The following is a 23729-nucleotide window of genomic DNA, read 5'->3' as shown; positions in this document are numbered from 1 at the left end:
TCTTTTTTTTTTTTTTTTTTTTTTTTTGGTTTTTCGAGACAGGGTTTCTCTGTGTAGCCTTGGCCATCCTGGACTCAGTTTGTAGACCAGGCTGGCCTCGAACTCACAGCGATCCGCCTGCCTCTGCCTCCCGAGTGCTGGCATTAAAGTTGGCTTTTCTTTTCAATACTTACATATAATTTAATGAAAGGTTTTCATTAAAATTTTATTATATAGTTCTGACATTATTAAACAAGGAAACCTCCCCTACATTCCTCCTTTAATAAAAGTTTTGACTACAAATGGACACTTGAGTTCATCAAACCCTTTCTCCGTATCTATATAAATGATGATACAGAATTTATGAGATATATTATTTTAGTAGAATTTTTTTCTTATGGTTTGTTTTGTGATATACCAGGTGTCATATTTAGAGTCAGTTGTGAACTTGACATACTTAGGGAAAGCGAACCTCAACTGAGGAACTGACTCTGTCAATGGGCAAATCTGTGGGACATTTTCTTAATTGCTACTTGGTGTCTGAGAGCTCAGTCCACTGTGAGTAGGACCATCCCTAGGAGGTGGGTCTGGACTCTCTAAGGAAAGAAGCTTTTTTTTTTTTTTTTTTTTTTGGTTTTTTGGTTTTTCAAGGCATGGTTTCTCTGTGTAGCCTTGGCTGTCCTATACTCACTTTGTAGACCAGGCTGGCCTTGAACTCACAGTGATCTGGCTGCCTCTGCCTCCCGAGTGCTGGGATTAAAGGAGTGCACCACCATGCCCAGCCTGCAGCAAGCACTCTTAACTGAGCTATTTCTCTATTTCTCCAGCTCCTTGGCTCTCTTTAATTGTGTTTGGATTTGTTCATTATTCCAAGTCTCATTCTTATTTTAGCAAATGCTTCCTACACAACTATTTTAAATTCAATACCTATTCATTTTGCTATATCAAAGCATTTGCCTAAATCTTTTGTTGTGTTCATAATGTAAAATCTCGACGACTTGTTCTCAAGTGTTTGCAGTAGGTTCTAGTCATGGTTTCTTTTTCGGGGGTACATCAGTGAGCAAAACAACCCAAGAGACCCATCCTGTGTTCAGAGAGGTTAAAAACAATCATCCAAATGTATAAATAGATGTGTTAGGAAAGTATGGTAGAAAAGGATGAATGTTATGGGAAAATAAAGTGGGATGTGCGGAGGGTACTGCAAGTCTTAAAGGAGAACAGCCACGGTAATCCTATTACAATGATGGAATTCAAGAAAGCTGTCGAAGGAAAACGAATGACACAGACACTTTGAAGAAGTATGTAAAGGCAGAAGATGTGTAGAGGCCCTTAGCTGAGGTAGTCAGTGTCACAACATTTTTAAATACCCACAAGGATGCTAATACAGGCAGAGAGATCCATGACAGAAAGGAGCCAGAAGGTGCAAGAGGGTCCACCTCAGGCAGCATGCCATGAGGCCATGTATAGGATCCCAGCTCTTACTCCAAGTGACAAAGGAATTCTATGAGCCCCGGAGGGTTCTTAAAGAGAAAACTGACAAGGTATGACCTCTGTTGTTCTCCTACTGAGAACAGATTCCATACATGTAACTGTGAATGTTAGAAAGCAGTGTAGGGAGTGACCGTCAGGATTTAGAACTGCATTTGGAGAGGCTAGGCAGAGGACGACTTCAGTAAAGCTGTCGAGAATTATTGGACGGAAAATATTTAAAACTAAGTTTTAGACATATGGAGGTTGAAATGCCCATTTATACCCTGGGAGATACAACTGTTTGTGCCAGTCTAGAGGAAAAGGATGAGGTTGAGAGTAGAATTGCAGGAGCAGAAGGCACATAGAAGGAAGTTAATTTCCTCAAGCAGAACAAGGCCTCTAAGGTATTAATGTGGCTTCCCTGTGGCACAGGAGATTTGGGAAAGGAGAATGGAAAGAAATAGACATTGAGCTATGTGGGATCTCAGGATAGTAGTGTATCCTAGAAGCCATGCAAAGAAATAATTTTGAAGGGGGAAAAGATTTACTTTGTTAAGTTCTGAGAGGCCAGAGATAGAAACTGAAGAGTAGCCATGGATTTCCTCATTGCAAACATGGTCAGTGGCCATGAAAAGATCATAAAAGAAAAACAAACAAACAACCAACAACAACAACAACATCCACTGGTAGAGTGCACTTAACATAAAAAATAGAGGCAGACAAAGATGGTGGACACCCGTAACCCGAAGCACTGAGAAAAGGCAGGATGATTGAGAGCTCCATACCAGCCTGAGCTACAGAGGAGGTGGCCTTTCAAAAAGTAAGAAATTAGGTCAGAGTCAGCAAATTACCTACACTGGTGGGCTTTAACGAGAGAAGTGTAGCAATGAGAAGTAGAACAAAGTGTCCCATCAGGTAAAAGAGAGACTCTGGTCCCTAACTGAGCCAGGTAGATGCTGTTGTGTGAGCAGACATTGAGGAGGAGAGTCTACGGTCATCCTCACCTTTCTGTCATTGGTTCTTTCAAATAAGAGAAGAGTCAATAACCACCTTGGATTTGGATGTGCCTGCCCTTATTAGAAAATTTTGACCCAATCATTGTCACCATTATGTCATTAGAATATTGTGGTCTTCTCTTTGATCTTTTCAGTCTAAACAACAATTTTATAAACAATTCTCTAAGCGACTCCCCAATAGTCACTGGGGAGCAGGGTCTCCACATCATGCCCTTAGCTGAATCCCACCTGCTATGCACTTGCGTGTTCCCCTGTCTGCCCCTGGATCCTGGATGCTTTCTCTAGATGTTAGAAGTTGTTAAGTGGTGGTGAAATGAAAAGTCAATAGTGAAATTTCAAGTCCTGAACAAATTTGATTCCCAAGTATATGTTTTCTTATGACTCCTACTCACATATTCCATGCATGAGTCAGCACTGTGTGTATTCCATCACACAACGCAGACACTGAGTTTCCAATGTGTTCACTCTCTTTCACATTGTCCAGATTCTGAATGCCACAGCAGAGCAGATTAACTTACACTGTGGATAGAATAGACTCATCCAAGGTACAGTCTTTACAAGTGTGCTTACAGTCAATTATCTTTAATATGTATGTATTAATAATAGCTATCAAATTTAACTTTTAGCTGCCTTCTGAGGACTCATGCATAGAAGATTTCTAATACATTGATTCATCCGCAATGAACGTTTGTTCTTCAATTATTTATTAAGTTATTTGTTTTCCAGTTTCGCGGTTTAAAAGCACTTGATTTGTGTCTTTTTTTTAAAAATCATATTTATTTATTTGGAGGTAGGGCACGCCGCAGCATGTTTGCAAGGTCAGCTGACAGCTTGTGGAAGCACACTCTTTCTTTCTCCATGTGGATCCCAGGGAGCAAGGTGATAACAAACCCCTTTATCCTCTGGGCCACCTCACCAGCCCCGCACTTGATTATTTTGTTGGATTGTGATGATTTAGAAATATCTATCTGATTTCCTTACTCCAAATATACATGCATATGTGTATATGAACACACATATAATACACACACACACACAAATACGTTTAAGTCCTCATTCACTTGAGATTTAATTAAACTACAAAACACATTGTGATTCTGCACACATTGTAGTCACACACATTTTGAAGTTTTGTCATTGGTTCAAGAATATATTGCACACAAAAACACATTAAATACATAGAGTTGCAGGGTTTTTTTTCCCCACAGAAATACATAAGGACATTTCATCTTCCAAAAGTACCTTTGGCTATAGGATTTTGGGGTTTTTTTAAATCATATTGTAGTGAAAAGTTAACTCCTAGTTTCTTTGGTGTGCTGGTTTCACAGGGAGGGCCCATTACTAGAGAAGAGTGCTGACTGTTTTCATAGCCACATTTCACTTCAAATTTCCTTGGGGGGAAATGCTTATTTGCTTTTGTTGTGGGTCTGGACAAAAGGTGATAAAAACCTTCCAGGCCTTACATGCTAAAACTGAAATCCTTCTCTTTCTCGCCTCCACTCTCTGCTCCTCCCCTCCTCCTGAGCTCCCTTTTCCTCCAATCTCTCTTTCCCTAAATTAACTACCTTGACTACCCATCACAGAACACATTGATGGAGATGATGGTGATGGTTGTGGTGGTGATGGAAATTCAACATATTTTTTAAATGCTCGCTTATTGTTATTCTTGGACTTGGAAAAGTAATTTTTTTAAGAGAAAAGAAAAAACTCACCCAGCTGTTGGTACTGTTCATAGTCCAACGGCCTCCAGACTGCTCAAGGCCATCTGGTTGACTTTTCCCTTGGAGTCGGTCCAGAAAAGCATTATTTACCCTTTAAAACAAAACAAACAAAAAAATGTGCATGAGTAACAATCCCGCTGCAGGGCTGGCAGGTTTTTTGAGAACCGAATGTACTATACAAACTGGTGTGGGGATTGCTTCTTCCCTGCAGCTTAGAGAAGATCTATAGAAATCTGTCCAGCGACATACGCAGTCTGGTAACAGTCCTTTACTGAGGCTGGTACAGTCATGCCTCAAGCCAAAAGGGTATCAGTTCTCAACATGAGAGTTCCACTATGTCTCCATCATCTTAACAAGTGCTCTGGTCACCCAAGTAAGCCAAGGAATGAAGCAGAAAGAACTAAATGGATGGGGTGGGGTGGGGGGCAGAAAGCTCTGTGGCTGCACTGCTGCAAGACAGAAGGCTGCCTGCTAAAGCACTACTGCACTGTCAGTCATCCAGGAGACAATCACACGAGACAAAGGCAGAAAGAAAATGAGCAGGCTGTGAGGAGAAGGAAGAAATTCAGGTTTCAAAAGGCAGAATAAGTACCCCTTGCTCTGCTATTCTGTCGTGCTTGAAGCCACCAAATTCGATATTAGGGGAGGGGAATAAGGGGAAAATGGGAGGGAGGGAAGAATGGGAGGATACAAGGGATTTTCACAGAGATTGGGATAAGGGCTGCAAGCATAGTGATGCTCTAACAAGTTGTCCTTCAATATCCAAGAAGGGATGGCTCTAGGAATGCCTGTGGGTACCAAAGAACACGGATGCTCATGTCTCTTCTGTAAAATGACATCACACTACTACCCTTGACTTGTCTTCCTATAGCTTTAAATGGTCTGTGGATGACTTATAGTATTTAATACAGTATTCATGCTGCATATAAAGTTAAAGACTTAATATACTGTATTCTTTAAAGAATGATACAGGAAAATGGCTGCAACGCATTAGCTATAGACAGTTTTTTTTTTCTGAGTATTTCCTACTCAGTGTGTTAAAGCCATAAATAGACTCACAGAAACAATGGGGTGACTGTTTCTACAGATAACTACCTGGAGGTTCGCTTGATAATTGATCATTATACTAAACAGTTGTCTTTATGGGCATTTCAATGCCATCGTCTAAGTCACCTGTGCATAGCTGAGTAGAGCTGGGCACTCAGAAGGGGGACAAATAGCAGTGAGTGACTTAGCAACTTAAAAGGTAAGACTAGAAGGGCAGCAGTTCTCTTGGGGGCAGAATCAACACCTAGCATAAGCAGCTATTTAGCACACATTTGTGGAAGGAAGGGAAAGGTGGGAACTGAACACATTAGCCTCCTTCTCAGTAGTGGAAAGCAGGGTTAGGTCCTGGGGGATGGCCACAAGTCACAACTCTCTGAGACAATCAGGAAACAATGGGGGGGTGGGGGAGGTAGCCCAGTCATATAGGTTGTCTGTGCGCTTGCACTCAGTGCTAGCCAAGATGCCAACTGTATTTGGGATCATTTTGATCTCTGAGTATAGACAAGTCAGTTCTCCCCTCCTAGGCGGTGGCTACATCTCAGCTTTCTGTTCTCACCCTGGAAACCTATGCAAATGCCACAGCCTGGCTCGCTGCAGGATTCCATGTCTGAGTCACTACTCAGAATCTCTCAGCCTGCCTGCTGAGAAGACTCTTACTAAGTTACTGAATGCTAATGAGAAGAAACCACCCTGACTGCCCTGTGAGCAACACAACCAAGGGCATTCTGGACTGTGGACACACTGGTGTTTTTGTCGTGTGTGTGTGTGTGTGTGTGTGTGTGTGTGTGTGTGTGTGTGTGTGTGTGCCTGCAAATATATGTGGAAGCCAGAGGCCAACATTAGGTGCTAGCCTCAATTTCTCTCTCTCTCTCTCTCTCTCTCTCTCTCTGTCTCTTTCTGTCTCTGTCTCTCTCTCTCTCTGTGTCTCTGTCTCTCTGTCTCTGTCTCTGTCTCTCTGTCTCTGTCTCTGTCTCTCTGTCTCTCTCTCTCTCTCTCTCTCTCTCTCTCTCTCTCTCTCTCTCTCTCTCTCTCTCTCAATATATATATGATCCATGCTTCTGTCACCATCACACAAAGTCACTGGGACCATAGATGGGTCTAGCATTTTACACGGGTACTGAGGATCCAAACTCGGATTTTTGTGATTGCACAGAAAGCACCTTACGGCTGAACCATCTCCCCAACCACTTTATCTAGGCTTTTGGTCAGTCATAATGAAAAAAAAAAGAGCTTTCTCTGTTTCCCCAATGTCCTCCCACCACTTGCAAGCTGCTTGATAACTGTCTTCCTGATCTCACTCATGCCGGTGGCTAACATTCCAGCTCCCATAAGTGTCACTTCCAGTTTACTGTCTCCGCCCCGCCTGTCATTCATTCCTAATGTAACAACCCAGGGCTTGTCCACTACAAAATGGCCCAGCCAAAGACCAAGGCAGTGCACAGCTCGCTTCTCTCCATCTCCAATAGGAATCCAAATATGGAGGAAAGGTTCGTGCTTGCTCTGACTCCCTCCTCCTTCCCTCCCTCCCCCGCCCTCATTGTTTAAGACTGTTTACATTTTATTTCTAAACTTGTGCTCTGGGTTTTTTTTTTTTTCCTGAGGATTAATTTGGATTAAGAACTATTACTCAGAGATGGTTTGCGTTCTCATAAATCCATGAAGTTCATCCTATCATTCACCTCACAGCCCAGATTCATCAAGCCTCTGAACCGGTGCTCTGCCAGCTTTCTGTGGGGGATCTTAGGTGCTGCTCTTGCTGAAATGGTTGCACAGGCTCAGGTTCAGGGGCAGGTACAGGTGTATGCTCATTGCAGGACTCACGGAAAAGCTTGCATAAAATCCCACAAGTTTTCTATCATAAATTCAGGGTTGAGTACTGCTCTATGTCAGCTTCTAAAAAGGAGGAAGCCTTTTGAATTCTAATGAACTCATGCACCCAGCCTACACCTAACTTATGCACCCTATGCGCTGTGCACATGAACTCATGCATCTGGCGAAGACACCTAATGTATGCACCCTATGCACTGTGCACATAGTACAGAGTTTGTGCTGTTTCCTGCAGAAGAGACACTATTACTTTTGTTCATTAAGAGGTTACTGGATGCCTATCTCATGAAGCCATGGGAATGAATGCACTCTATAAACTTTAAAGGCAGCACACAGGCAAGCTCTTTTCAAAAATTGATCAGAGACATAAACTATGTGTCCAAAGGCTGGGTTAGTTGTTTCAGACTTGATTATTGGGTTTATTATCCAGAGAGATTTCCTGGTGGGCTTAATTTGGATCTATGTGTCACCAGAATCAATAAGCGAGAAAATAGGTATAGAAAACAAACCATCCCACCAATATTTATGTATTTTGCAGTATAAACTATAAATTTAAGGAATGATGACCAAGATTCCTGTAACAAAAAAAAGCAACCTTTTCCACCTCTAATCAAATACCATGTACTTTTATTTGGCACCCATCAAAGATTAATTTATTAGCAATGGGGACTATTAATGTGATACATTGCTATCTTTAAGATGCTTAAGGCTTTTTAATCTAATTAATACAGAGAAATAATTGGCTACCGATAACAAACACTGTATATATAAAAACAATATCAGTACTTTTCTAACCAAAAGACTTTGAAAGAGAAAATGAGCAAAACCAATAAAAATAACTAGATAATTTACAGCCTGCTTTATAAGTAGGCAGTGAGGGTACCTTCTACCCCTCAACTTACCTAGCAAACCTACCTAGTCAACGCCATGAGCTTTTGATGTTTCCTTATCAGATTAAGATATATAAACTCACATTTGCTGTTTTAATAGAACTTTGTAAGACCCATAGAAGCAGCATAGGATACTGAAATGACATCAGCACCTGCCAGCAGATAGCAGAGCCCTCAGAACTGGGCATCTACTGGACATCTTCCAGAGTCTCTCATTTACAAAATGAAATAATTACATGTCAAAAATATCCTTCAGTGGGACTGGGGAGGTGGCGAAGCTGTCACGAGTCCTGGCTGTGCTTCCAGAGGACCCAGGTTCGAGCTCCAGCACCCACATGGTGGCTCATAACCATCTGTAACTCTAGTCCCAGGGGACTTGGTGCCCCACCTCTGGCCTCTGCAGATACCAAGCATGTACATGATGCACAGGCATACTTGCAGGAAAAGTATCCTTAAGCATAAAAATAAGCAAATAAAATAACATAAAAACGTAACAACCCTTCAGTGATGGGAGAAGTTAAATGCATAAGAAAGCTATCCACTTGCAAATAGAATATGCTTCCTTAAATCACGAAAGCCCTTACACCTGTATCTTAGATGATACTTTACCCAGGAGCCTCCCAGGAGGAACCTATCAGAGCAGAGACAGTCAGTATGGTGCTATTAGCAATGTTCCAACATTTATGTCATGTCGAGTCTCGCCAGGTATTCTCAAAGCACTTAAACCTGATATCAGGGTGTTTGCTGTGAAATTGTGTAGGCTACTGATGTCAAAAGATACACCCATAAAGTCTCACCAACATGTCTGTCCAAACATGAGCTGACTAAGGAAGATACTAACAGGCATGTCAAAATGCATGGGGAAAAGTCCAAGAGACCCCAACCCTACACAAAGAATTACAAGCAACTAAGGGATGCTGAGCGTGGGAGAAATAGTCTGCCTGGAGAGGAGTATGTGAATGATTATTTAGTACCCAATGGTCAGGCCTAAAAACATACATACAAGGGCTAGAGAGACGGCTCAGTGATTAAGAGCACTAACTGCTCTTCCAAAGGTCCTGAGTTCAATTCCCAGCAACTACATGGTGACTCACAACCATCTATAATGTGATCTGATACCCTCTTCTGGCCTGCAGGGGTACAAGCAGGCAGAGCACTGTATACATAATAAATAAATAAATCTTTTATTAAAAACACCATATATAAAAGTAACACTATACAGACTGAGCAGGTTATATTTAGGAATATATATGTATGCATAATATGTATGTATATATGTGTGTAATACATATATTATATATTACAATATATTATGAGAATTCAACTTGGGTTCTCTCTAAAAGCAGTAAGTTCTCTTAACCACTAATATATCTCTCCAAACTCATGATTCAGTCCTCTCATATGAATTTGAATGTACTTCATCTAAGAAGTATGGATAGATAAAATATAATACATGGTATATAATATGTATTATGTCATATACATGTATGTATCATATATAATGTATATTATACATATACACATGTATGTATATATGTATAATATCAGTTAATAAAAAAAGAAAACATGAATTTGAGAGAGAACAAGGAGTATACGGGAGAGTTTGAAGGGAGCAAAGGGAAGGGAGAACTATTGTAATTATATATAATCTCGAAAACAAAGTGTACTTAAACTGTTAAAAATTACTTGCTGCTTCTACCTGGAGTTTTCCCCCCTGTTCTAATGTGTTAGTCAACATAAAATATCTTTAATGAGCTTCTCCCCAAGTGTTTGTGCCCAAGCCCTGGGGTCCAACCATCTCTATCAATCCACTAACTCCAGAGTCATTTACAAAGAGCGTCATGTAGTCTCAGGGGGATGTTATGCTCTGTTGCATGGAAGGGGACAAACAGAAGGTGTAGTCCAGCCTTCTTGATTTAATCCAGTGCATGCATGCTCACATGAGTACAGGTGCCCACAGAAACCAGTGGGGGTTCAGATTTCCTGGAATAGGGGCTACAGGAAAGTGTGGATTGCCGATGTGGACACTGAGAATTCAACTCGCGTGTTCAGTAAGAGCAGGAAGCTCTCTTAGCCACTAAGCTCTCTCTCCAACCCCATGATTTACTCTTCTCATATGAGTTTGAACATCCTTAATCCAATAAGAGTGGCTATTCTCTGTGCATGTACATTTGTATATATACAAGTGAATATATGCATAGACATGAAGCAGTTGGCATATCAGACACACACGTGACACATTAACAATGATTTAGAGGTGATATGGATTCCAGAACATTATTCAGTTCTGCTCTAATGTTTTCCCCAAATGCAACAAAACTTTACAAGTAATTGATTTTACCAAGGATGTTCATTTTATTGGCCAGTTATACCTCCAGTGCTCAGCTTGATGGATTTGGGCTCTTTCTTCCTCTTGGTGCTGTCCTTTAGTTTCCAGTAATTTATTCTAGGAACAATAAAAGTTTTAAGATATGGTTTTCAATTAACATGGTTGAACCGAAGGCACCCAAATCAATTACACATTTAACCTTAGCTGATGTACATTTCACTTCTGAAATTCCTACTTAAATCTATTTAGACATGAAATTATTTTCCTTGTATAAGTAGGTAGCAAAAATAATTGCAGCTTAGTCTAATAGAATAGCTCCGTGAGTGTAAAATTGTCAGATTAAAAAGCCAATGTGCATGGTCAAGAAATTAGACCAAGATGTACAACATACGAAGAAGAAAATACGTTGTGACTCAAACTCATCTGTGTCTTACAAAGAAGAACAAATCAAATTAGTTCCTTTAAGAACATCACATAATACCATTTCTGAGTATTTTTGTAACATTTCTTTCCTAGTAAAAATCCATTGCAACTTAAAAGTAAATATTGGACCCAGTTTCTGCAGTATAATTCTGTTGGCAAAGCATTCTCAGCCTTAGAGAATAAGTTCTCCCCTAACGTTGAACAGTTACAGCTATTTTTTAATAGTTATATCTCCTGATACCAGAACTTTAGGCTCCAGGGGTTAAGGTGTGGGGGTGTGAGGATGTGGGGGATGGAAGATGGGGGGTGGGGGATGGGGGGCATCGTGGCTTCAACTGCATCACATGACTGTGAGTCTCTAGTTTCAACTATTCTGAATGTCTTCTTGGAAGTAGTTACTTTTTGCAGACACAGATGCTCCGTTTATAGTGTCATACCACAGGACTGAAGCCAAGATTTCCTGAATACCCATCATATACCTTCAGGCAGACCAAATTTTAATCCTATTTCAAAGATAAACAAAAGAAAAAGAAAGAAAGAAAGAAAGACAGAAAGAAAGAAAAGAAAAGTACGAGGCCCAAGTCATAAGCCAGTCCTTGAGCTAGAGAGGTGTTCTGGTGAGACTATGTTGTCATGTCCTGACAAATGTGTACCAATGAGTAGCTGGGGCCATGGCTGGTGTTTTAGAACCATCACATTTCTTGGTGAAAAGTCTCATATAAACTAAAAATTCATACTGACATTTTCTTTTAAACTTCATTCAAACTCTTCTCCTCTCCAAAGAAAAAAACACTCCTTTCTTATACATAACGGTTAAATTTGTCACTTCCCAGTTCCTACTGCACATTAGTTCATCCTCATTCCCAGTTAATAAGAGAAAATGGAGATTTTTCAAAATAATGCATAATATTCACCATTCAACGCTTCCCAAGATCCAGATGCCAAGCTTAATGCTGGAGTTCTTTATTTTCCACAATGACATAAGCTCTTCTATTTCTTTTAATCTGCTAGTCATATTTTCCCCCTTGGGGACCAAACTCAGGGTCATGGATATGCTATGCGGGTGCTCTACCCCTGAACATATCCTGTCCCTTCTTCTTTATCAACACTGATATGTATACACAGTTTTAATACTCCGTCAAATAGTGAGGCATAGCCGCACAGGTCTGTGATCTTAGCCCTTGGAAGGCTAGGGCCTAAAGACCAAGTTTGAGGCTAGCCTAGGCTACCCATTAAGACCCTGTTTCAAAAAATAAATCCAGGTATGAGAAGCACATACTAGTGCTTTCCAGGCTTATAGTGATGCCGTACTAGCTGTTGCCCCCTCCTCTGCCTCCATCCTCTCTCAAGTCCTCTTGAGTCCACACTTAATCTGTTTAAATTATCTCTGCAATAAACATTTATATTCCACTTATTAATTTTGGTTATATTAATTTCATTTTTTATCATGGAATGAGATTGATGTCTGTATTACTATGTTCACAGGAATCTCAATCCCTTCCCCCACCCCCACCCCCTCCACCCAGTCATACAGCCCATTCTCATTTTTAGACACTTCTCTCACATTCCGTGTGGCGGCGGACAGGGCCTCAGGCTCTTGTAGCTCCTCGATAACATCTCCAATCCATCCTCTTGTTTTTTGTTGTTTTGTTTTGTTTCTTACATTTTTTAAAAATTTTAACTAAAATCTAACTACATCACTTCCCCCTTCCTGCTCTTTACTCCAACCTGCACGTCCCTCCTCCCTTCCACCCTCCATGCTTCCCTCCTCACAGTCCTTGATTATCATTGCTATGTACATATGCATAAATACATAAATACAACCTGCTGAGTCTGCCTGGTGTTGCTGTGTATGTGATCTTTGCGTTGCATAACGAATTAGTTGTCTTTTAACGCCAACCTTTGGAGGTGCCACGTGCCTCTGCATCCTGCACTTTAATCAGTTTGTGTCTTCCTGCCTCCTGCATGTGAGTTCTGCCTTCTTCTGCCTTGCGTAGTCATTTATCACTTGCTAGCCACTCTCCAGCTACACCTTTGCTAAGGATCTAGAAGTGGGACTCTGTGTAGAACACTGGCCAGTCACGTCTGAGGTTCTGGGTTGAATCTCACTCTCCAAAAAGTAATTAAATAAGACTTTTTTTTTCTTTTAGCTGTAGTCCCCTTATCTCCTTATCTACTCTTTTGTTCTTGGACACATTTTATATACTATATATATAGTATATAATATATATATATACTATGGATCATGTATTGTCCATTTCTGTGGAAAATGAGACGAGAGAGACTAGATATAAACAAAATTGTTGTGGAATTTATTAGGAAATAAATTCAAGAATGTAATCATAGTCACAAAAAAAATAATGTGAAAAGAAAACAAGTGAGAAAGAACTAGATCTGTCAAGAGCTCCAATGCACGTGGAAATATGGTCATGCAGACTTGAGCTGCGCCTGTCCAGGGGGCAGTTCAGGGAAGGGTAATAGACTGAGTAAATACTAAGAAAAATCAAAACTAGATCCTTCATCGAATAAACACAAATAAATTTGATAGAAACCTAAGCTGTGGACCTAAAAGATAAAATCACAAACATCTTCCAAAGAAATACAGGTAAATTCATAAAATTAGTGAAGAAAGTTACAGAAGGAAAGAAGCTGATAAACTCAGCTGAATAGAAATCCATAGCTTCCACTTTGATAAAAATACCATAAGTCAGATTTAAAGTAAGTAAAATAGGAACCAATAAATATTTGTGACACGCATGAGCTAATTTGATGTGTTCCATGTATTGATTGAACACAATATCTGAGTGCCTTGAACTGAGCCAGGCTCAGATGGGTGTGACAGCTCTATGGTGGCACACAAGACAGATGAGCTCCTTGCTCTCCTGCAGATCCTATTTTAGGGGAAGGATATTTGTGACTAAGTGAGAAGAAAACACAGCCCCAGTCATACACAGTGGATATTAAAGTTGATGTGAGACTCGGTGGCTTGATGGCTGTTTTAGGTTGGGGCCTGAAAAGGCAACTGAAGACCTGAACCAACTAGCAAGGAGAAGAAAACAACCACGCAGAGGAGGCAGAAGGCTAAGAGTAGGCAGCACACAGAAAAACTAGAGATTATCTGTCAGGTCAATGCTATTCTCATCTTCACTCAGAGATACAGGAATCAAAAACAAGACAAAAATATTTCTACCATACTGACAAAACCCAGAAAAATCTGATGGAGAATTGGGGACATTCCCCTGAGTGGACCAAATTTTAGTTTTTAGAACACAACATAGAAATAGTCACCAAGAAATAAAATGTGTGTATCCTCTGTAGATACAGTTGAGGATGAGTAGGATGTGGATGCAGATGTTTCCAGCTGTGTCCAAAACTGTGGATGTCAAGTTGGGGGAAATCTTAATGGCTGTCAACGAGGAATAATAAATATATGGGTCGTCCACATAATAGAATTCCATGAAACAGCTACAGAGAATAAAGCATGGCTTGGGGAAAGGGCTGTAAGAAACATTCGTGGATAAAAAGTAGAGCAGCAACTAGGGTGGATAAAGACCTTACCACAGAAAAATGAGGACTCACATAAAAGTGTGGTGGACATAGTGGCTCACCTGCAATCCCAGCATCAAAAGGCCCAGGGCAGTGGTGGCTCCTGAGTTCAGTGAGCGACCCTACCTCAAGAAGTTAAAGTAGAAAGTGATCAAGGAAGATGCTCACCATCAACCTCTGGCCTCCACATGAACACACATACATAGACACATACATGCATGTGTGTCTATGTACATGGGAACATATATACACATAGGCACACATGCTACACATTCACACACACACACACACACACACACACACACATAATAAAAATAAAACCTAGAGTGGTTTTCTTAGTATCCTTGCATATAAATAGAAACTATATACAAATAACCGCTTCAACTTTTAGATTTTTAAATGTTATTGGCAAGAGCATTTTGCACGCACATATATATGTGCATCATGTGTGGCTGGTTCCTGTGGTCGTCAGAAAAGGGTGCTGGAGTCCCTGGAACTGGAGTTACAAACAGCTGTGAGCCACCACTATGTGGGTGGTGGGAATCGAACCCACATCCTCTAAAAGAGCAACAAGTATCCTATAAATGACTCAGCCATCTCTCTGGCGCACCCTTTTCCACTTTTGTATGTTTGCATATATCATATTTAAAATACTTTGTGGAAAAATGCAAGAATATGTTCATCTCCATTCAGAGAGGACTTGGACAGTAGCTGGATAGAGCGTTAACATGATACACTTTGGGTTTTATGATCTTTCTATGTACTTATTACTTCATTATTCCACCCTGTGGATTTACTTCATATAAGAGGACACTGTTGCCTTCTTAATTTTTTTCTTCATTTAATGATATAATTCTACTCTAATTAAAATGTATTAAAATAAGCAAATCAGTAAAAAGGTTCTAATAGGTACAGTTTTTAACATTTAGAGGTAACAAAACGGGAAGTTGTGTATTAGGAAGCTCAGAACTGCAAAGGGGGATGGGAGAGGTGGGGAAGAGGGTGACATGCACTGTATCCTCTTGCAGAGGCAAAGATGGGGAGAGGAGAGGAAGACCTGGTGGGTAGCAGGGCCTGGAGCTGATGAGGCACATCTATTGTTCCAGATGGCAGAAGGGGAGGGGCTGGCATCGCTGCTCTTGGGCTTGTTTTCCATCATCAGCACAGTGAATTCCAAAGAGAGGCTGGTTTTTCTTTGGTACCAAGAAAGATAATTTCAACTAATTAATTTGTTCTGCTGAACTGACAGCCGCCGAGGATATGTCTGCATGCCTAATAAGCACATTTGTGGCTCATTTACTTGAGTTCTCACATGGAAGGGCAGTGTCAAGTTGAGAAAGTACAAAGTAAGTTGCTGTGGTTCCCGGGACTGAGACAGTAACATGAAGAAAATCAAAATGCCGTCTATGATGCACAATATACCAGACATCCTTTGACCCTTGTCTCACTCGGGGTGTGTGTGTGTTGTGTGTGTGTGTGTGTGTGTGTGTGTGTGTGTGTGTGTGTGTGTGTGTGTTGTGTGTGTGTGTGGTGTGTGTGTGTGTGTGTGTGGTGTGTGTTGTGTGTGTGGTGTGTGTGTGTGGTGTGTGTGTGTGTGGTGTGTGTGTGTGTGTGTGTGTGGTGTGTGTGTGTGTGGTGTGTGTGTGCGTGTGTGTGGTGTGTGTGTGGTGTGTGTGTGTGTGGTGTGTGTGTGTGTGTGGTGTGTGTGTGGTGTGTGTGTGTGTGTGTGTGTGTGTGTGTGTGTTTACCAGCCACTCCCCCAGACACCTGAATTTGTGCAAATACAAGTTCAGTGCAGCTCTTTCCAGAGGGAAACCACTCTAAAAGGAAGTTGACCCAGAAAGAAACATAAAAGGAAGCAAAAAGAAATGTAGTGTTGAACCTAAGTCCCAACAATAACACAGAAATACAGAGCAAGAAAGACAAACAAGAGAAATGAATATGCAATGGCTTTAAGTATATCCATAAAAGCTCTCCGAGGAGAGGGAGTGGGCCTTCTCCAGGCATGGAGAGCTCCAGATGATGAAGAGGGCTCTCCTGGGAAATGGGAAGACACCATCTTGAGATGTCAAGAATGGGCCATGTAAACACAGGTCTGGTGAGCCGATACCTGTGAGCAGTCTGCTGCAACGGGCAGGGGTGGGGTGGGGTGGGGTGGGGTGGGGTGCGGTGTGCTTGGAAAGCTGCTGCACAGCTCCAAGCATCAATACCAGTACCGGGAGCCCAGTCTGACCGAGGGGAGCAGAACAATGGGCGGTTCCTGCTAGAGGTAAAATCAACTCTTGGCTTCTTTTTACTCCCAGTGTCCTAAACTATCAGAAGAGCCCTGGTGTGTGCAAAGGCCGGAAGCGCTGAGGAAGGATGAGGCTAGAACAAAAGACAGACCCCCAAAGCAACTCCTGAGTGTGCTAACTGAAAACGAAGACAGGGCGGTTTTGAAATCATGTCCGATTCCGACTGTGGCGTGTACGGACATGGTTCAGCCTGAGTGCTTCATGTAAACAGCAGAGTGCTGCCTTCGCCAGCGGGGATGAATCTCTCCCAGGAGAGAATGTTCTCTCAGCTCAACCGGAGGCAAAGCGCAGTGGAAGCAGGAGGCTCGAGGCCAGGACAGTTAAATGCTTGCCATTGAATGTTTGCTATAAAAGACTTTGAGAGGGGCTGGGGATTTAGCTCAGTGGTAGAGCACTTGCCTAGCAAGTGCAAGGCCCTGGGTTGGGTCCTCGGCTCTGGAAAAAAAAAAAAAAGACTTTGAGGGGATGAGAGAATCTAAAGAGAGCCTGGTTCTCAGGCTCCCTCTCAGAAAGGGTACCTTAGCTGAAGAACAGCCATGACCTTGACCAGCAATAATGAAGCGAAAAGATAGAAAGAATTTTGGAAAAGTAAGAGACACCCAAGCAAATGGAAGGAGATAAGCACTGGTGGGTGGAGTGGGATAGTCAAGAAAATTATATGGTGAGGTAGAACACTTAAGGAAAAAAGATTAGAGTATGGCTGAGATTTCCCCTTGACTAGAGCCTGTGAGCGCTGTCGCTCAGTGTAAATATTAACAAATGGAGTCCTGCTCCGTGATCTTTCACCTAGAAACATTTCACATCAACTCTCTTTCTTAAAAAAAAAAAAAAAAAAAAAAAGGTTTTTCTTCTGCTGAAGGTTTGACTTACTGCAAAAAATGTAGAAACCATAAAAGAAAACAAATAATAAAATTCCCCCTAGAGATAAGTCCCTTAACAAGCCCCTGGGGTCACATTATCAGGCTTAGCATGTGCCAGGCGTTAGGGTCAACTCTCACGTGCTTCCTCTCTTTTGATCCTGACAAAATGTCACGAGGCAAATAACAGCGCCATCACACAACAACAGGCAAGGCTGGGCCACGAGGAAGCAATCCACACAAGGCGCAGTGACAGGAGGTAGGGTTGAAAATCTGCCCGCTCTTTATTTTTAACCTGTTTTCGTTTTCACAAATGCGAACATATTCCTGTCGTTAAAATGTGCTGGTAACGGCCACATGGCCTGGCAGAACCTTCCAGTCTTCTACCGGTGAGCAGATCGTTTCAAGTTTTCATTAATCATTAGTAAAACAAATGTGTGCATACTTCCGGTGGGCATCTCTGATTATTTTCTCAGAACAAATGTGTATCTTTCCCAGGCACGGTGGTGTTACAGACTTATCATCCGGTGCTCAGTGGGCTAGCCTGGGCTATTACATAGTATGACACTGTGTCAAAAATAAGCTAATACCATTTACAACCGTTGTTTTTTAAAATTTGATAGTGCCCAGGAGGCTTTTAGCTTCTCCTGTCACCGGTAAGAGCATGGAGTTTGTCTCTACCATGTTACACCCACTTATGTAAGCTCTTGCCCCAGCAAACACATAAATCAGTAGTGATTTTTCCAAATGTTTTCACTTAATTTTTGCATTACTCTCAGGGTTTAGATTCAGAGATTATTTTTTTCAGAGTATTTTAAATTTCATTGGAATTAAACTCACAAATTTGAATACCACTGTAATTACTGCAACGTTGAGTTTTTCCACTCAGGGATACTACCATCTCTGTTTATTCAAATGGACTTTTATGGATAAAGAAAAGTTACGCTTTGGTTTTGTTTGTTTGTTTTAAGCTACTTAATGATTTTTTTAACACAGTTTACTTCACTATATTTTCTAATCAATTTTCGCTGGCATTTGAGAGCATTCCCTTGTGATAAATCTCTTGTAACCAGCTCTCATATGGACTTCAATCTGGCTAATCACGCTTCAACAATCCCTCTTGGGTTGTGTAGGCGAATTGTTCTCATCCATAAATATTAGCTTGTCTCCAATAATTAGAAAAGTTCCTTTCAAGTTTTCATTTCCTGCCTTATCAAGTTGGCTAAAATAATTCCCAAAGCTTGTTCCGTGCAATATTAACAGCTTTCCCTCAAATAGCTTTGAGACACATGTGTCAGAGTTTCCATAATGGACTTGGTCTATATGGGAGGGCTTATAAGTGATCTTATATTGCTCATTTCTGGTATTTTGGCATTAGTAGTATGTATATGTATGTATGTATATATACATACAATATATATTTATATATAGACATACATATATATACAATATATTATATATATACATAATATATATATTGGGGTTTGGAAAGTTATATGTATGTGAAGAATATCTTTTTATTATAGTTTACTTAAATTTTGTTTAACTGATAGAATTAAAAATTCCATCATTTCTTCAACGTAACATTTTTCCTGGTAGTTTTTCCTATTATAAATATAAAAATATAAAAAAATGTAAGAGCCAGTTATCTTTGAATTTTTAGAATAAACTCGATTTTGTCTTGGTAAATTATTATTTAGGAGAAAAACTCTACTTCAGTTTTCTTTTCAACATTAAATCTTTTATCCTTTGAAACTTTTATATTTAAAATATTTATGCCTTTCTTTTTCTCTTTGTGTGTGTGTGACACACTTACGTGCATGTGTACTTAAACAATAGGTAAAAGAAAATCTAAAATGTTTAATCCTTTTCCTTGATCTGGAATAGTTTCTAAGTACAAGGAAAAAAAAAAAAAACCTTCCTGAAAAACTTCTGAGGACCTCCCTTCTAACATTAAGCTTAGTCTGTTGGGGTAAGGAACTTCCAGGAAACCTTCTAAACCAAAGCATTTTTATTTGTCTTTGTGAGTTTTAAACTATTTGTCATTTTACGTTTTCCCAGAGAGTCTTTCACTTCCTGTAGATTTTCAGTTTCTTAGCCTAGCCTTACCTGCAGCAAACCCAGCTTGGTCCTCCCGCAGCTCCATCTCTGGCCTCGCAGGTCTAATGGTGCATGTTCATGCTCGTGCATTTAATCTCTCCCGGATCGTGCTTGCTGCACACTCCCTCATCCCTTGACTTTATCACAGAATATGTGGCCAGAGTTTCAAAACAGCTGCCTCATAAAGTTTCTACTTATTAACCTATTAATTTCTGTTCTTATCTTAATTACTTCCTTTAGTTTCACTTATTGTTTCTGCTGTAAATTCCTTGGTACATAATTCATGTCTTTTTTTTTTTTTTTTTTTTAAGCATTAAACGGATTTAAAAGTTATAGTCTCCTTTCTGTGTGCACAGCTCTGCATGCATTTCCCACATGAATCTAGCAGTCCTACTTTCTATGGCCTCCATAACAATTTTGTCTCGTTATTTAAGTGTTTCCTGGTTTCCCTTGTTGTCTTTTCGCTTTCTAAATTAAAATCAAAAACCATACAAAACTCGGGAAGCACAGTCAAGCCATAAAGGGCTATAAGCAAGGACAACAAGGTAAGGAGGACAGGGTAAGTTACATGGAAAACTACGTGAGCAGAATACACTGGGGCTGAGTTAGCTGTGCCTCCAAAGGAGCGTCCTAAGGTAATCCTCAAGTAACCCTTAAACTGTGGCCACCAGCTGGAGGGCAGCATTTAGGGCGTTTGGGTGCCGGGGTCTTTCCTGACGCACAGGACAAAGGAAAAGAGGATGAGCTCCGCGAGAAACAGCGCCACACACCAGGTGCCTGTGACCACACAGAAAGGCAGTGGCTGCTCATCTTGGGTGTATATCCAAGCATTTTCAAGCAAGCGTAAGCAAGAACTACAAAATATTAAGAAACAAACGCAGCCAAGATAAAATAGGGGAAATGAAGCCGGTATTTTAAGTAGAGAACTTTAATATCTGTACAGTTGGCATCAGTAGAGGGATGAGGATAGTAGACTCATAAAGCAAAACCATGCTACGCTAAAGCAGATAGATAGGTGGCTTTAGTTAGGAAATGAATTCAATATAGGTATCAAATAAGCGCAGTGGAGAGCTCTGAGGGAACATGAGCAGGGGGGTGATCCAGTGACCTCTTCAGAGTGAGGAAACAAGAGGAGCAATGAAGATGTATGGAGAAGGGCTCCTGCAAGTCTGGCATCCGTCTGATAGATGTCCCCGGGATGGTGAGTGGGGATGGTGAGGGGGGACGGTGAGAGGAGATGGTGAGCGGGGATGGTGACGGGGGATGGTGAGCGGGGATGGCGAGCGGGGATGGTGAGGGGGGGGGCGGTGAGGGGGGATGGTGAGCGGAGACGGTGAGGGGGGACGGTGAGGGGGGATGGTGAGCAGGGACGGTGAGGGGGGACGGTGAGCGGGGACGGTGAGCGGGGATGGTGAGCGGGGATGGTGAGCGGGGATGGTGAGGGGGGATGGTGAGGGGGGGCGGTGAGGGGGGACGGTGAGCGAGGACGGTGAGGGGGGACGATGAGGGGGGATGGTGAGCAGGGACAGTGAGGGGGACGGTGAGTGGGGATGGTGACAGGGGATGGTGAGCGGGGATGGTGAGTGGGGATGGTGAGGGGGGATGGTGAAGGGGGATGGTGAGTGGGGCGGTGAGGGGGGACGGTAAGCGGGGACGGTGAGGGGGGACGGTGAGGGGGGATGGTGAGCGGGGACGGTGAGGGGGGACGGTGAGCGGGGATGGTGAGCGGGGATGGTGAGGGGGGACTGTGAGGGCAGATGGTTAGTGGAGATGGAACAGGGGAATAAGGATAGATACAAAGCCAGAGAGATACATACATTTTCAGATCTGAAGAGACAAGCAAAGGCAGCACAGCAAGATTAAAAACAGAAATAGAAGCACTGTAAATCTTCTCATAATATTGGGAGGGGTGGGGGAGAGAAATGCTTAATAAGCACAATGGAGAAAATGCAAGCAGAGATCATAACAATAAAGAAAAGACTGTGAATGAAATGTCAGTTACGTGGTGAGAGCACAAATATGTGCAAATGAACGACCAACCACAGAAAATGAGAACATATCAAGCCACAAATGAAAAGGGACTATGAAACTGGATGAAAAGGAAAGCCAGCCACTCCTATCACTAGAACTGTATTTTCAAGCAGTGGCACAGAGGGGTGAAAGCTAAGTAAGAGAAGGAGACGGGGCCACATGAACATTAAAAACAACGAGGTACAGGAAACACTAGATGAAGTACAGAAACGCACAAAGGAAATTTACCTGAAAGATAATTAGCGAGATGATCAGACTATTTCAGATCAATAACAGTCTACACTGAAAGGCCGACTCTGCTGCAGCCTCACCAACCAACTCTACAGCCTGTGCCCATAGTGAAAACCAACCACAGTCAAAGAGTGTTGGAAATCCCCTGGGCATGAGATGAGTTGGGATTGAATCGTTGGTCTGGCATAGTCTCTTCCTTTTCTACCACATAGGCCATGCAAGATAGAGGCAAATCCTGGAGACAAGCCAAGGATGTGGAAGACAAGCAGGCAGCCGGCGCAGTGATGGACCACACTGCCCTTCTCACAGCTTCGCATCTGTGTCTCTACAGCCCTTGTTACTATGTGTTCCTGAGTGCCTCTACAACTGAAAGTCCAATGCTTTATTTTTCTGTCTGCTTTTCATCACATATGCTCTCCACTCTCTGAGCCCACTTATCCACAGCACGTTGGACCATCAAGTCACAACCCTGAATAGTTTTAGTTACCAGACCAGAAACTTTACATTGTGAAAGGCAGCCATTTAAAATGTTAGGAGGCTCTGCATTCATCCGGCTGATGTCTACTGCTCCGAGTGTGTAGAATGCCTCGCATTTGTATACACGTGTATTATAGACATTTAAACCAGTTTCATAAAGTCTGCTTCCTTCAAAGCATTGGAATCTGTCGTGGACATCATTTGTAACTTCATAAAGCCCTGGCTACTGGGTGGGGTTGGTTGTGCTTTGTTGTTCTTATGTGTGCTGTCCTCTTCTTTGTGAACTGCCAGCCACCGAATGTGGCCAACACAGAACAAACCACTGTAGGTTTGGTTATGTATTTAAAAGTTTTAGCTGGAAGGAGCCACCTCCATAGGACAAACCCAGAATGCATCTTATGTTGGTAATGTGCTGTCAATGTTTCCATTTTTTTTTTAAACAATCTAAACATTTCTGTTCACCAAGCCTTCGAAAGCACGTGGTACTTGAAACAATCTGCAGTAACAAGGAAGGCCTTGTAAATTACCTTCCGGTGTTGTCCGTCCCTCGTCTTTTGCAATTTTTGGTTGTCTTCCTTCCATGGAGAATTCTTGTGTGCTTGGCTGCTGGCCTGTAAAGGTACAAGTGGAGATGCGTCACCTCAGTGTATTAATCTTGCTACCAAGGGACTGCTGTTAATAACTCTGCCTCCACTTGGAGTGTACACTAAGCGTTCCGTCCACACTTGCTTGCTGAGTGATTTATGCATACATCTGAAGACACCCCCTGGGATATATAAAAAGAAGGCTAGTGTAAGCACAGTCATCCAGCACATTTTAAAGGATGATTTAAATGTTTGTTTAATTAAGCTGTAAAAAATTCTCCTTGGAGATAACCAACATAATTCATCCCTTCTGGTGGAAAGCTGTAGATATTTCCAAGATTATTCCAACTAACTGGTTGGTCTCTCTTACAGACAAGTGGCAACGGCACTGGCTTCAGAAGCATCATTGTTGCCATTGCTCACTAATGGTGCCCTACTATGTTCTGTCAACTGGTAATAAATACCATGTAATTCCAACGAAGTATTTCTTTCTAAGCCTTTATATGCACCCCAAACACAGTTCTATGCCTGAGAAGAGGAAATGAAAAGCTTTTTCGGAAGCCACAGGAGCCTTGGGAGAGCCAGTGCCTTCAAGAAAATGCCCTGTGGTCTTTCTGACTCACCATCATAGCCTACACCCTGGCCTACTGACAGACATATAAAATGTACGCGATTTCAAGCACTAAAGGTCTGTGACTTATGATGGTTCACTTGGGGGTCCCCTCCCCTGCAACTTTATGGTCGCACAAAACTGATGCGCATGCAGCAGAATTGAGTTCTGGTCTCCTCCCAGGCTAGCGATACACAGTAACGCATTACCTCTGGATGTTTGTCAGTGGGAGCAAGCCACCGATCCCATCAGCCATGCCATCAGGAGGAGAAATGATTGACACTCCACAGCCTGTGA

The 23729-nt window shown here is 41.8% G+C and overlaps 1 protein-coding gene across 1 annotated transcript in view; it reads right to left on the bottom strand.

Annotated features, from left to right (window-relative positions):
• Positions 1-23729, bottom strand: part of Epsti1 (epithelial stromal interaction 1) — a 172625-nt gene that overhangs the window by 86828 nt on the left and 62068 nt on the right. The window contains exons 10-12 of the mRNA XM_051160606.1: positions 22766-22849; positions 10323-10396; positions 4178-4277 (exon numbers count right to left, since the gene is read on the bottom strand). Of these exons, the coding sequence (XP_051016563.1) occupies positions 4178-4277; positions 10323-10396; positions 22766-22849 (258 nt within the window). The remainder of the gene's footprint in view (positions 1-4177; positions 4278-10322; positions 10397-22765; positions 22850-23729) is intronic.

Source organism: Acomys russatus, chromosome 18 (assembly GCF_903995435.1).
Source record: "Acomys russatus chromosome 18, mAcoRus1.1, whole genome shotgun sequence".
Lineage (NCBI taxonomy): Eukaryota > Metazoa > Chordata > Mammalia > Rodentia > Muridae > Acomys > Acomys russatus.
This window is presented reverse-complemented; position numbering and strand designations above follow the sequence as displayed.